At 36.2% G+C, this 14352-nt stretch overlaps 1 protein-coding gene and 1 long non-coding RNA gene across 5 annotated transcripts; one reads left to right on the forward strand and one right to left on the reverse strand.

Moving 5' to 3' along the window:
* Positions 1 to 258: 258 nt before the first annotated feature.
* LOC107266296 (transcription factor GAGA) lies at positions 259 to 13085 on the forward strand. Of its 4 annotated transcripts, none has more exons than XM_015736623.2 (4): positions 259 to 415; positions 3483 to 3802; positions 8164 to 8468; positions 10937 to 13085. In XM_015736623.2, the coding sequence occupies exons 2-4, from the start codon at positions 3720 to 3722 to the stop codon at positions 11524 to 11526; spliced, it is 978 nt and encodes a 325-aa protein (XP_015592109.1). In that variant the 5' UTR covers positions 259 to 415; positions 3483 to 3719; the 3' UTR covers positions 11527 to 13085. The 4 variants fall into 4 exon arrangements, with proteins under 4 accessions (XP_015592109.1, XP_024939307.1, XP_015592110.1 ...); XM_025083539.1 differs by having other exon boundaries at positions 264 to 431; positions 10937 to 11526; XM_015736624.2 differs by lacking the exon at positions 259 to 415 and adding an exon at positions 1332 to 1425 and having other exon boundaries at positions 10937 to 11526.
* Positions 3892 to 4740, reverse strand: LOC107266302. The gene is made up of 2 exons (XR_001537398.2): positions 4468 to 4740; positions 3892 to 4108 (listed from the first exon to the last, which is right to left on the reverse strand). It is a non-coding gene; the product is annotated as an uncharacterized LOC107266302 (long non-coding RNA).
* Positions 13086 to 14352: the final 1267 nt, after the last annotated feature.

Raw genomic sequence — 14352 nt, forward strand, 5'->3', positions numbered from 1 at the left:
CAACTGTAACAGAGATATCGCTGTTAACAATTTCTGTATTATATCAGAACGTTATTTCAAATAAGAATGACTCGATACCTAATGAATATTAAGTTAAATTTATGTCAACGCTGTATCAGCGTTATATTAAAATTTATTTTAAATCTTTCGAAATTCTTGTAAACTATTGGTAACCAGTTACAGATGTCGCCAGTTGGCACTCTTACGATTGGCTGGCCTTGATACAAGAATTCCAATTGAAACGTTGCTGCGTTCAAGTTCTAGCTGGAAGTGTGTTCTCCGATGTCAGCCATTTGCAGCCATTGTGCTCGTAAGCAGCTCGCCATTTTCGCGTAGCTGCATTTTCGGACGCTTCCAAATTGACCAAATTATGGAATTAGTTAATATAAAATCAAAAATGTGCATCAAGAGCAGGGTGAGTACTAACATCGGTACGGCAAAGTGCTTGGGATATAAATCAATCGTGACAAACCTATTGTGAAATGAATGTAAAAAAAAAGTGTTCGTGTTTCTTTGTTTTTACACTAAATATTGGACGTATATTTTTGAAATACCTTGACCATGTCATGCGTTATGTCTGTAGAATTTTAAAAGTTCTATTGCTATCGCTTCTGCTTATTTTTATTACAAAACACTTTCCATATCATCGAATGATGTATCCATTTTTTGCCAACGGTAACAGCCTGATAACACAATATTTGTTATATTTCGGTTGTTAAGAAACTAACGAAGAATACCTTATCGCGTTACAAGCTGCTAAAACACTTAATTAAATAATTCTCGGAACAGGCATGTCTTTTAATTTATTTTTTATCGATAATTTCTTATCTGGACTAACAGCCATTTTCCTGCTAAACAAATTAATATTTGATTACCTCGATATTTCTTGTCCCGGTTATTCATTCGTGAATATTGTAATTTATAAATTACTTTCACTTTTACCAGTGATCGACATTTTTACGCAATTTTCTGTAATATCTGAGTAGGTACAATTTCAATACTCCGTCCAAAGAAAGCCCACGATGCCCACCTGTCATATCTACATGTATATACGTAGCAATGTAAACTTGTGTAATCGTATTACAAAATGGAGAATCCGATCGAATCATGGATTCATCAAATGAAATCCTTTAGTTCAATTAAGAATTATACAGAAATGAATTCTTAGGCACCGTCATAAAATCTATAATAATTGTCCTCGTCATGCGCGACATTTCTTCCTTGACGTTCCATTAAAATCTGCATATGTTTTCTCGTTGGTCTGCCGTTCCAACCATTACGAAACAATGAGGATCACGTGAGCAACATGATATATTTGCAATTTTGCACAAGTTCTGCGAAGATCTTCAGTTTGCTGTATCTTTCGAGACGCGTAAAGGTATATTAGTTCGTACCTCAAATTAAAATATTGGATTCTTAACCACGGTATGTATTAACAATCCAATGTTAGTGATCGTTGTGGCATTGACCCTGACCCACATCAATAAATACAGACTATACACTCCTTGCTTTTAGAGAAAATACGACTATTAAAACTAATCCAGTTGAAATTTTTATATTGTCTTGATATATAAACGATAGCGTATGAAAATATTCAATTGTAAATTTGTCGCTGCTCTTCGGCTTGGCAATGAATATGCTGTGTAGCTCCTTGATCAATGCTCGCCATTTACGTGTTTGCTTTGAAAAAAAAATCGTTTCTTATCGTTATAACGACCAAAGGTGATTCTGATAAGTTTTTATTATTTTACTGTAACGTGCATACGACTTTTTGTCAACAGAATGCAAATTCGACACTGACGATACTTCAAAGTGTTATTGATAAATTTTAAAAAATTTGAACTTTTGAGAGACTGATTCTCAAGTAGTTTATATTGTCCGAATAACGAAACGATTAAAGAGGAGTGAAGATATTTTTATTGACTTTTAAAAACATAAACGGGAATATCGTTTGTTTATAATTTTTAAATAGTTGCCAAATAACGTCATGTACAGTAATTTCATTGTCGCAGATAAAAATCCTACAGTTGCCGCGTATTTTCTCAAATTTTCGACTCGTGACATTGAATCGTCACATATGTAATTTATATTTTATGTACATAATGTAAATCCGCGCTGTTTTTATGTCACATACTCTAGTACTTGCTCTTAATATTATTATAATGGTCAACAATTGTTATACAGGGTGTTCGTTATGAAACGCACTGTAGTAACATCGCTGCATTCCTTGTCAAATTCCAAAGAATACGTGTATTTTCATTTTTTATTTCATATATCAAAATTTCGAGATAATCAAGGTTGAAGTTGCAGTAATGCGACCAATCAGAACGCGTTTAAACGGAGCGTAGATGACATCGCGAGCCAGCCCGCAAGGCCTGCTTACAGGAGGCCAATAACACTAAGATTATCGTCTCGTGTATCTTACTCAATTACATGCAGATAAGCGTTTCATAACGAACACCCTGTATACACAATACACGTTACTAGATAAAGTATGAAAAATAATATTATTCCAGATCTAAAATATAGATGTTTTAAAATAGCGGAAATTAGTTTAATTAAAGAACAGTGTTTCTCTTGAGTGCTTATAGAACCGGGTAAAGTTATCAGAGTGACATCACCTGTAGCAAGTAATCGTGACTAGCGTCATTTTTATTTAAATATCATGTCCTTATCGGTCGCAGTACGCTGAACAAAGCAGTTCTGGTTCAAGTGGCATATGATTTAGTGGCTGGATATTAAACAGGTCACAGTTGATAAGGAACGAATAAGAGGCTTGTATTCTGTAGGCGTGTCATGTATTATAATCTTATTTATTTTTTTTCCCTATATTACATTCGGAATGATTCGATCAACATATTTGTCATCTACGATTAGGTACACAATATTGATACGGATGTTTACAGTTGAATGGAGTAAAGAAGTCAAAGACGTAATAAGGCAGCAACCAATGAAAAGTCCGCATTAAGTGGGTGTGTTCCATCCATTTATCCGTCTTTTTACGTTATTAGCTGATGATTTTGGTTGTAGTTACGTTTTACGTCATATCGATGACTGTCAGTTGTAACTTTAAGCGTCTTTGACGTGCTTCCCTTCAAGGTTAAACGAAGTATCAGCATATAATGTACTTATATAATGTACTTCATAGTTTTATCAGGCAATAACAATTGCTAGACAAAGCTAGACATTGATGGATATAAATTTTTCTTATCAAATAGCGCTCAATGATAAATTGTTAATTAATGTTTGTGCACAATTTGATTGTGAGATAAAACGCTGAATGGAATGATTAAGCTACGTTAGAATGAATGGTAGTTCAGTTTATCATTATGATTGGAAACTTATATTGCCCTCCGTAGGTTGTCGATTGTTCAATAAGCCCAATTCTTAAATTTTTACTTGATCGAAACCTATTTTATTTGTGCTATTGTTATTATTGTTATCTAACAGTTATTATAATTCATATAATTATTTGATTGCAGATCATTAGAATGGTGGTGAGGTCAAACTCCTAGGTAGCATCCTGGAGACAATTTGGATTGATCAGCAGTTGCGTACATCAGTTCTGAATTTGACATTGATCTTTACTGACATCCTATTACTCTCACTCTTCTTTGGAACACTGTTGCACATCGAGAAGGGACTTTCATACTTGGAATCTAAATTGGAGATTACCTGTGAGGACACATTTATCGAGTGCATCAAAAATAGATACAAAAATGGGATCATCAGGGCCTCAGGACAGATCCCTGAGCAGTGGGATTTCACTTCCTCAATGGATGAAAGGAAAAATGGATTCAAGGTACTGCTAAAATTATTATATTTAATCATAACCTGTTTGCATAGATTTCTTTAACTAAAGTCTATTAAATTGACCAAGCAAAATAGATATAAGTTGGAAGATTTTATGTCGGATTCTTTTTAATTTCCATACGTCTTGCTTACTCAAACGTATAGGTGTTTACGACTATTTGTTTTTTCAGTCTGTTAACTTATTTGTATATTGGCAACTTCATTTGTCGTCTCTGTCACATTGTCTATCCCAGCTGTGCCATTCGCGCACTTTCACTCGAATGTTTTTGTAGGTCACGTCTGTCTGGCTCCACTTCTGGAAATGAATACGTCATTTACGTAGTATATACCGTTTGAGTAGCTGTAAACACTTGACCATGCGTCATTCACTTTCGTAAACCTATATGGTCACTGATCAATGAATTGTAATGGAACACGTACACTACTGTTCCTCTAAATAAATGTTGGAATCATTAACAAAATGTAGTATGACGTATTCTACGTTGGCTGATATTGAGTGATAACGAATCTATCAAAAAATGCCGTATTCTTTAATTAAAACAGAAATGAGAGACTAATGACGTTGAATTGTATCCAAAAACAATATGTGATCATTAAAAAGGTACAGAGGCCAATGGTCAATTTGTTATAAGTGAAAGGTTAAAGCATCCTTACTATCTGTCCACTGCCATGGTGAACATCGGGACGTTGCGTCAGTAATCATAGCAGCAGTCATTTATTTGATGATTAGTCATCGTTTGAACTATAGTTTCTACTGAACTAACACGCTCTCTATTATTGTACAGAACAAGCTCTATTATTTTCCATGGACGACCAATGATACAGCTGACCCAATTCAGTACTTCTCCGTGGTGAACGTTGAGAAAAATTCCATTGGAAAGTTTTTTCATTATCTAACAGCACCTTTGTTGTTGACGAAATGTCATTGAGGATTTGATCATCGAGTTTCAAGGTATCAAAATCATTATCAGTCTGAGCAGCTGTTTGGCCTCAGGTCATTCGTCGTCGATCCGGTTTATCGGAATAGTTTTCCACGAGTTTGACCTAACGGTTGTTGTGTTTTAACTTTGATGACATTTCTTGCTAACCGATGACACATTTTTATTTTTTTTTTAATTATTAATCATTACACATTGCCCGTTTCTTATTACCTACAATTGCACGATGGACGATTTTACACGACTGTTTAGTGAAATTTTGTATCTTTTTAACATACTCTGTGTGCACACTGACTTCTATCACGTTAACGGTAGACGAGTCTTCGCGTCGGTGGATCTGAGCTGATCTAATATACGTTATTAGTCTTATTATCGTTTACGTTGCACAGGTGTTGGCGAATCTATTATTAAAAGCAGCGTGGCAAAGCTCTGACGATGGAAATTTCCTATGAATTGTCGTCGTTTACTTCTATTGCCAAATTGCAGGCACTGGAAAGAAGCCTCTTCCTCGCTCTTTCGTTGTTCACTTACTGTTTCCCTTGGTACACGTAAATTTCAATTACAAAAGCATTACTGGCATATGAAAGTTCGTTCTTCATTGCCAATGCTGATGCCAAGAACAAATAGTGAAAATATGACAATATCAATTTGATTTCACCTGGACCTTATAGAAATATGCAACTGTATGAACAATTGAGCTGTGTCAACGTTCAATATTGTAGTATGAACTCTGTATCTTAGTAAAAGGGTATGTAAATGTCATAGCTAATTGAATCATGTAAAAAGAATTTATCATACAGTCTTCATTGTAGGTACACCTTTTGAATAGGTTGCAGCGAAGGGAGTGAAGAGATTTGAAAGTTCAGTTAAAAAATTTTATATCACCGTGTCTGCTGTTTTTTTATGACTGATGTGTATCTGTCAAACCATTTGAACGGGACGTTGTATCACGCACGGGTGGGAAAATTGGCGTGCAGCGGCATCACGGGACTGGTTATTTTTGGAATGTATTTCGGAGCGCATTACTACTGGCCGCGAGAACTATGACGAGGTTATGTCAATTGGTTGTCTGACCATCTCTCTCCTCCATCTTTCTCTGTCCGGGCTACGTCACGAGGCGAAACGTCTTGTTACGAGGAATTTCCTCTGCTTCGACCTCCCTTCTCTTGTCTCGTGCCCATCCCCTCCCGCGACAGCACGAAAAATCTTTTCATCCTCATGCGATTTAATTTTCTCCTGATTAGTAATGCTAGAGCTGTCATTTGACACTTTGTACAAAATCAACTTGGACAATGTAAATTGTCCGTGACAGTTTGATTTTTATTTTTGTTCTATCGCGAGCCTTCGTTAATTTTATTGTTTATTTATATTTCTATTTTTATCCTCTATCTTTGCACTCACTCCGGTCCCGCGTGCGTCAATTTGCGAAAAATAATATTTAGCCTTAAGACGTAAGAATACTTAAGTACTACGCTGATAATTTGCTAGAAAAAATTTTTTTTATTTCTCTCGTTTCGCTGCGTTCTCTCGATTAAGTTTCTGTCAACGCGCGAATGATATTTCAATTTTGTACAGCGTCAAGCTGACAACCTGACTTTTGGATACAAGGTCCTTTTTGGCAAGGTCTATCGAGTTTCAGCCTCCCCAATACCAAATAGAACAGAGAGAATAATCGTGTTTATAACATTGAAAAATATCACGTTCCGCGACTCAGCCTGTTTTCTACGATTTGCCGCAGAGAAACTTATTGAAATCGTACTGATTGTTTTTACTTCGATAAAAAAATATATCTCATTCACTTAAATCGACACGTTAATCATTCGAACGGTACCACCTGTGGTTTAGCTATGGTTTATAAAGTATTTTGTCTTATTTCTTTTTGTACTAATTATTTTTTTCCAAGAAACCAACTCCGGCTCAGGTCTAAATTTGAATGGAATCCTTTTTTCAGGACGGTTGCCAACATATTGGGGACAAGTGTCTTTGATCGCGCCAGCTGCAGTAACTTCGCGAAACCTGCTTCGCCAACACCGTATTGTCGCTCTCGTTTTTGTTCGATATCGCGATTTGTTCCTGCTGCAAATTTCAAGTTTCTTGGACGTTCGATTTCATTCGGGACAGACAAGCTTAGTAAATTCCTTAGCAGACTGTGGATCGTTGTATTGTTGTTTTATACAGTGATGCACAACATCAATTTACTGATAGCGACTCGACATTTTCACAGTGTTCAGTGTATCTCCCATCAGTTATTACATGTCTGTGCCTAAAGAGTATAGTAGATCCATCTACAATTTTCTTTTTTTGCACCTTGCAAAATCATGGTAAACTTCATTATGCATTGATTTGGATATTACTATGGTGTTCATTGTGTAAGGTGTGTGTTTAATTTTTAGTCTTGTTCGTGGGATATCAATTTCTTTAAATCAAATAATTGTACGAGCATTGACATTTGTTTAAGTTCAGAGAAAAGCGGATGTGGTTTTTTTTGACATTTACAGGTCACCTTGATCTTTTGTAATTGCAAATATCGTTTTTGCTGATCGATAACTGTAAAGGATTTGAGGTCAATTCTTCAGATTTTTTATAATTCGATAACAATGAAGTAATGCTCTGGATTTAAAAAAATGAGTCTTAAGGTCGGACTGAAAATTAAAAAAAAACTTCTCTTGAAATAGTTTCCCTTTAGACTGCCTGATTCTGATATTGCAATGATACTGTATTGAGATCCAATAGAATCAGTGACATGCCTTTACATATTATTTATTAGTACTTCTGTACAGACTACTTATTAGTAATAACGGGGGCTCGTCCTTCTTTACAAAAATATCAAGCCTCCACTAAATTTCGGTACTGTAACAAACAATTGTGTTGGCTTGGACAGTTATCAGCAAATAGTTATCACCGAATGATAAACAGATCTCATAATATGTATGAACTTCTTAATGCGTATCTCCTAATCCGATCGTCATAAAATCCGGAGGCTCGCGTCATATTTGTTCAACATTTGAAGCACTGTTTAAATGTTTTGCACGAAACAAATAAACTGGTGACGGCTGATGCCCCAAGAAAAAGGAGAGAGATAGGGGGATACATTTTTGCCCCTTCTCATGTAGCCTCACTTTGTCTACCTATTCTACAGTCACCCTATTCTACAATTGAATATTTTCCGTTGTGAAAATTGTGTACACGGCTTACTGTCGTCCACGTGTACACAATAAACACGCCTAGTAGTAAATCTTACATGTAGAAACCTTCTATAGGATTTAACATGAAAACGAGACGTCTTGCAACTATAACTGCGAGTCTGATTGAAACTGACTCATCTTTGCACAGTAACTTCGTGCAATTTTAATGATTTTTAAGCGCAATACTTTTATTCGTATCCTGATGACTCTTAATTATTTTATTTCAGATTTGATTTGGACGAAAGCACCTTCAGTCCACCATCCCACGACGACAACTTCTTTTACATTCGTTACTCAAAGCAGTCTGCCAGTCAGCAGCAACAGGAGCAACAGCAACAGCAGCAACAAGAACAAGAGGGCTTTCGCTCTATCGGCCAGGTTCTTGTCGAGACTCCGCATAAAAACGTGACGGCTTCCAATCAAGTAACATCCGAGCAGCAGACTGTATCTACCTTTAAGGAAATCAAGGAAATTGACTTTAGCAAGCATCCCTTGCCTTGTCAGCCATTTGTCCCTGCGGCAATTGCTAAAGGTAAATAATTGATGAAATACCCAAAAGAAATCGTCCTGACTCTGATTGTATTTTATTTTTCGTTACATCAGCAGTGTATTTTCTTTTACTTTTTTTATTGTTAGACAATACGAATCACGAGGGAACGTACCAGGCAATCTTTAAAAGAAATTGTAATCACGAATCGTTTATGTGGTCATGAAAGATTTGTTCAGTTGCACGCGTGCTGGCCCGTCTGTCACTTCTGTTGATAAACGTATATTTACATTAACAGATACTCGAGTAATTTCGCTAAAATTTATCTTTTCAATTCGTCACTTGGATCAGAAACGGCTGTATCATTAAATAGAAAATTAGCTTAACGATCAGCCCCATTTAATTACTAAACGCCGCACGATCCTTAGTCTAAACAAACTCGTAATTAATTACACTGTATCGATGATAATTTAGAGATAGTTCGAAAGCACGCGACGTATTAGTGATAAAAACGAAATTATATTAACTTTCGATCGCCGCTGCAAACTCAATGTCACGTGTCTGTCTATCGTTGAAATTGTGCATCTTCAACTTAATTTGCTTTATCGTGTATGTGTACATTCGATATATTTATTTAATTTTGATAAATGATTTTCGGATCACTTGCTATCGATAACCTTAATATTTTTTTACATTAATGTTTGGTTCCCGTCTATTTCTCTAAACTTATATATTTCTTTCGCATTATTATTGCACCCTTTTTTAGTGCAGTTTATTTTATTTCCTATTTACTCGTCCAGTAGGATCTGGTTTCTAGTTAATTATATCTTTATACAATTGTTATTCGTATACTTCCTGTTGAGTGTAAATGATCATTGCGAATATTCACAGCTAAATATGAGCGTTCAAATTATCCTGTGACACGACGGCAGTTGTCGAATCAGTTATCACTCGAATGACGTCTAGCTGATTAGAGCGAAGTATGATAAACTAGGACCACCGCGGTGTTAAATGACCACCTGTGGTTTGTTAACTTCTTTTAAAAATAACTAGGCTCTAAAAAGATATTTTTTTTTTCCATCGTTACGACGTGCTATCTTTAGGATTTTTACATTTAGAAGCTACGTTTTTATAAATAGAGTTCTATCATGTAATTAGTAAGCATGCGTCGGGCTAAAAAATGTTTATGCATTTTATTGTTTCAGTGAAAAGGTTTGATATTAGTTGTTTAAGTCATTTGGAGCGTTAAAATTTATTTCGGACAATTGTGAGTAGCGTGCCTTGTTCTTTGATAAAAATTTATTGTATGTCAATTTGCGAGGATACATGTAAATAAGAAGTGTCGAATTAACGAGATGGATGAAAACAATTTTACAACTAGAGATACATATTTTGGATTTCACGCTATAAATTTCAATTTCGTAATACCTAATATTATGAAAATATTGATTAACGCGTACTTGCCATTTCTCCCACTTTGCATCTTCAACTTCGGACTTCAAACGATTTCTAAATCGACTCTGCTAATCTGCCATTGGTCGCTCTTGCCGACCAATAAGAATCGACTTATGTTATCGTGTTATGCGACTGATATAAATTTCGAGGAAGTTAAACGTTTCTTGCAGATTCAAACGAGACTTTAGAACAAGTCGGGGCTTCACCCGAGAAGCCTACGAGTATTCGCGTTGAAATTTTGCCCACGAACGTGTTTGTTTATAATTTTCAAAAATTAACAAATTCACGTCGTTCCACCGAAAGACTGAATACAGACTGATCGTAAGATTCGCCGTGACTAACTGAAAAATGTCAACGAGGAGTCGTTAATGAAATGTGTTATTAGACACTATTAAAAATAACAAAAAAGTCTGAAAATTCTATTAGTCGTTCTCTCTGTGATTTTTATTTATAAGTATTTATTTATTTAACTTATCCGTGATAAACACTTGGTTATATCAATCGTTCAAGTGACACAGAGAGATCTCTTGTGAACCGTCAATTTTGAAACATAAAGAATTTTCGGTTGTCATCATGATATCGATGTTTGTAAAAATTTGTAGTCACGGTTGCGATTCTGTGATTTGGGTCGTTTCGGAAACAATCATGGTCACCATTCTGTTTGCCGACGTTGGTACGTTTCTCGTCTTAAATATATTTGTGATCATAAAAAGACTGTACTATATTCCCAAGAATTTGATTACATGTCTGTATCATTTAATCATACCCATAGTCAATTTGACTTACGTAATATCATGCTCCATTTGATTTACAATTTCCTTAATCTTATTATCATGACCATGATGCAACTCGCTTGGTGGGTTTCCAATAGAGTTACTTTTCTTATTTACTCACAAGTCTGCACACACAAGGTTCATCAGATATGATATCTAAAGTGACATTAGTATTTCATCTGTTGTATCACCATATTTTTATGAAACAATCAGCTTCTTATACAAGTAGCTATGTACTGTTGTATTCTACATATTAATTAATCGAAAATATTGTTCTGCTTACAGCAAGGGAGACTAAGCCGACACAAAAAAACTTTGCTGGAAAGAGTATTGTCAAGTCTCAAGGTACAGATGATGGTTTTCACGGTGAGCCAGCATTGTGTGGTAAATCCATCGTCCAGGTAGCCAATCAAATGATGTCGAGCAAGATTAATAAGACGCTGCCGGAGTCTCGACTCCAGGAATCCGAGGAGGTGCCGAAGAAAGGTAGCCAATCCTTACCAGTCACACCACTGGCATCGCCCCTGAGTACACCAGACAGTTCGCCAAAGTCACGTCGCAAGGGATACACCAACAGATACTTCACTGGTGCCTTCATCCCTGATAAGGAGAAGTATCACGGTGGCTGGATCCTCGCAAGTCTTCTGGGTCAGTCTCGGGAGATCGTCTCGTCGAAAATTGAAGAGGAGGATGAGCAAGCAATAGAGGCTGTACCGCCCAAGAGCCTCAATCGTAAGAAGTCCATCTCCACGCAGAACCTTTCGTACTTGGGGAGCGATGACAAGGCTATCAAGAACGCCGTCTACACGAATGTTTTACAAGCGAAGCCTTCTGAGCTGAGGGAGATGAACTTCTGGTCGCCAACTTCGATGTGAAGAGGATGTTTTCTTTTGAAGCCGCCTTCGCGTGGCGGTGCGACAAGATATTTAGGTCATGTTCAGCAATGTCAAGATAGAAGAGATTTTTTGATGATTTTTTGTTGGATTGTCATTGGACATAGCTGGTCTTTTGAATTCCTTTATCGAAAACAGTATATGCTTTTGACCATATTTTCTTACGACTCTTTGGACACAGGGTTATAATTACTCTCACAGATATTTTGTCGGGTGTCCAATCTAAATGGTTATCTTGAATGTTGAACATTTTTGAATTTATTTCTCCTGATAGCCTTCGATGTCTGTCAACACTTTTATTTCTTATTATCATTCTCTGGAAATACTAAACAATTCCCATAGACAACTATGAGGATAAGTTTTGAAGAGTGTGCTGTCGATGTTCAGAAAAACTGTGGGACCATAAAAAAATGTTCGAACAAGTGACTACTCAGTAATTATGCAATATAATTGACAACTCATTTTGTACTTTCGCAGCTGAGAAAATATGTGTAACAGCTTTTGAGGGTACATAAAAGTGATTTGAATCATTGATATTAGAAATTGTATCAAAAGATACATGCGACAAGTATGACACTTCATCTCTTAATCATTCTGCATCTTCTTTAGCCTGAAGTAAGCCTTTCAAGCCTCAATTGGCTATACGAGTACAGTAATTACTCTGACGTGTCCCTAGTATATCAAATACTTTCGGTACTATTTGTATTTTGGTACTTGTACTTGATTCACTTTCCATTGAGGAACGCAGCCACAGGCCTCTGTATTGCAGACTTCAGTGATAACTTATTCTTTAACACAATCGTGCAAAATAGTTAAATTCAATGTTAGTTCGATACCAGTTTCTTTAGTATGTAATAAAGTAGAAAGAAAAGATCGAGAAAAAAGTACTTTTTCGGAACTGACGACGTGGACGATAGGCGACTTTAATGGAAAATACTCCACTACAATTTTCCTTTCGTCAGTATCACAATTAATCTTTTTTTTTTGGTTCATAAAACCATTGCAACAGCTTCTGACCATCTTTTTTTTCCTCTTACATCCTTCGAATTTCCGCGCGTCTCTGCCTTCGACTGAATATGCAAAAACAACCTTACGAAAACTTCAATAAAATCTCAGAACAATAGAAAAAAATAGCGAAAGCTTGGTGGAGAGCGAAACATGTACCTGGTCCTTTCGAGCGATGTACGCAATTAGCAGTCTCCGTTGATTCGAATCAATTATTAGTCGATCCTCTAATTTATCTAATATATATATATAAGCTAGCTTTTAAGTGGAACAGTATCACGTTAATCGTATAATAATCCTTTCTTTTTTTCATTATTATTTTATCTGTCATCTGTACTCTTGTTCATTTTTCATACCCATCGCTCTTTTGTTCTCTAACGTTATTAAATCTGTGTATCTCTACAATTGTTATTAGTATCCATTAATTATCCGTATACGATTATCGATTATAAAGATGACTATTATCACCATTCATCTTTGCCATTAGTTCTACATGTGACTGAGCAAATAAAGATACCTTAACCTACGTCGAGAAATTGTAGAGTTCATCTTTCTCAAAGCGATAAGAACATGGTATAGCATTTTATTATTAAATTAATTTTATATAATTAATATACGGAAAAAAATGTCTCAATTAATAGCTACCACGTCCAAGTTTCCAGATCATCGTTCCTAAAATGATCTGTCTGATCATTGCTTTGAACAGTAGATGTGCATGGAGATGCTCAACGCTACCGCTTCAGACGATACCAAAAGCATGGCGCTAAATCGTAGCAACGATTCCAGAAGTAGGATTTTGTGGTCGTCGATAACGCTTATTTTTTCATAGTCGAGTTTTTCAGGACGAGCTGAATGTGATCACGAACGCGTGGCTTGGCGGGCAGAGGTTCTCCGCTACTTACCACTGGGTCCCAAAGCAACCCTTAGAACGAGACCGCGAACTACAGAACTTCTCAAGAACTATTGAAAAAAGCCTATTGTTGAAACATTTTTAAGAAAGTGCAACTTGACCCGTGTAAATTTATTCAAAATATAAAATTGAGGCTAAATCAAAATCTCGCAGAATATACGGAAAAGGAAAACCCCCGAGTTCTGCGGCTTTCGCGCACAGGACTAGGGGGGAAAAACCTCAGGAAGGAAAGGAAGTCCGGTCGAGGGACAAGAAAAACGCAAAAGGGGGTAAGGTGAAGTTAAACGCAAAAGGGACAAGTTAAACGCGAAAGGTCTACCCCTAGTCAAGATTCACCGCAACGAAAGACCGCGGGCGTAAAGAAGTAGAAAAGTAAGGAATAGAGTTATAAAAGTGGAGAAGAAATGAGGAAAGAGATAAATAAGAAAATGAAGAATGAAGGATAAAGAAATAAGGAATTAAAGAAGAAGGTTGAAATGGATGTGAGGCGTGTTTCCAGGAGACCGGCTCGAGGAAGAATGAGCGCTCGGAGTCCGGGCCCTGCCTCGAGCGCTCCCCCCACCATCTGCCTGCTCACACTCGCTGAGTCCTGCGCGCACACAATTTTGAGCAACTTCCAGTATTTCTGAATATGCTTGGCCAGAATTTCCGATTTCTAAGTGTTAATATTTTACTTTATTGATTTAATTAATTATTTAAATGTTCCAAACACCTAATTTATTAATATTTCAATTTGAACATAATTTATTTTCGATATTCTACAATTTCAATTCAATTTTTATCTACTCCGAGATAATTCTACGAGATTTTGAATTAGCCTCAATTTTATATTTTGAATAAATTTTGAAAGTAAATCAAGATCCAATAATATTTACTAGTATTCGGAAAGGTTT

Source organism: Cephus cinctus, unplaced genomic scaffold (assembly GCF_000341935.2).
Source record: "Cephus cinctus unplaced genomic scaffold, Ccin1 Ccin1_scaffold0307, whole genome shotgun sequence".
Lineage (NCBI taxonomy): Eukaryota > Metazoa > Arthropoda > Insecta > Hymenoptera > Cephidae > Cephus > Cephus cinctus.

What these genes read in the sequence shown, in the direction of transcription:
- LOC107266296 (XM_015736623.2), top strand. Translation starts at nt 3,720, where the DNA reads ATGGGATCATCAGGGCCTCAGGACAGATCCCTGAGCAGTGGGATTTCA. An exon ending in AAAGGAAAAATGGATTCAAG is followed by an intron (nt 3,803 to 8,163) that starts GTACTGCTAAAA and finishes ATTTTATTTCAG; the next exon opens with ATTTGATTTGGACGAAAGCA. An exon ending in CCCTGCGGCAATTGCTAAAG is followed by an intron (nt 8,469 to 10,936) that starts GTAAATAATTGA and finishes TTCTGCTTACAG; the next exon opens with CAAGGGAGACTAAGCCGACA.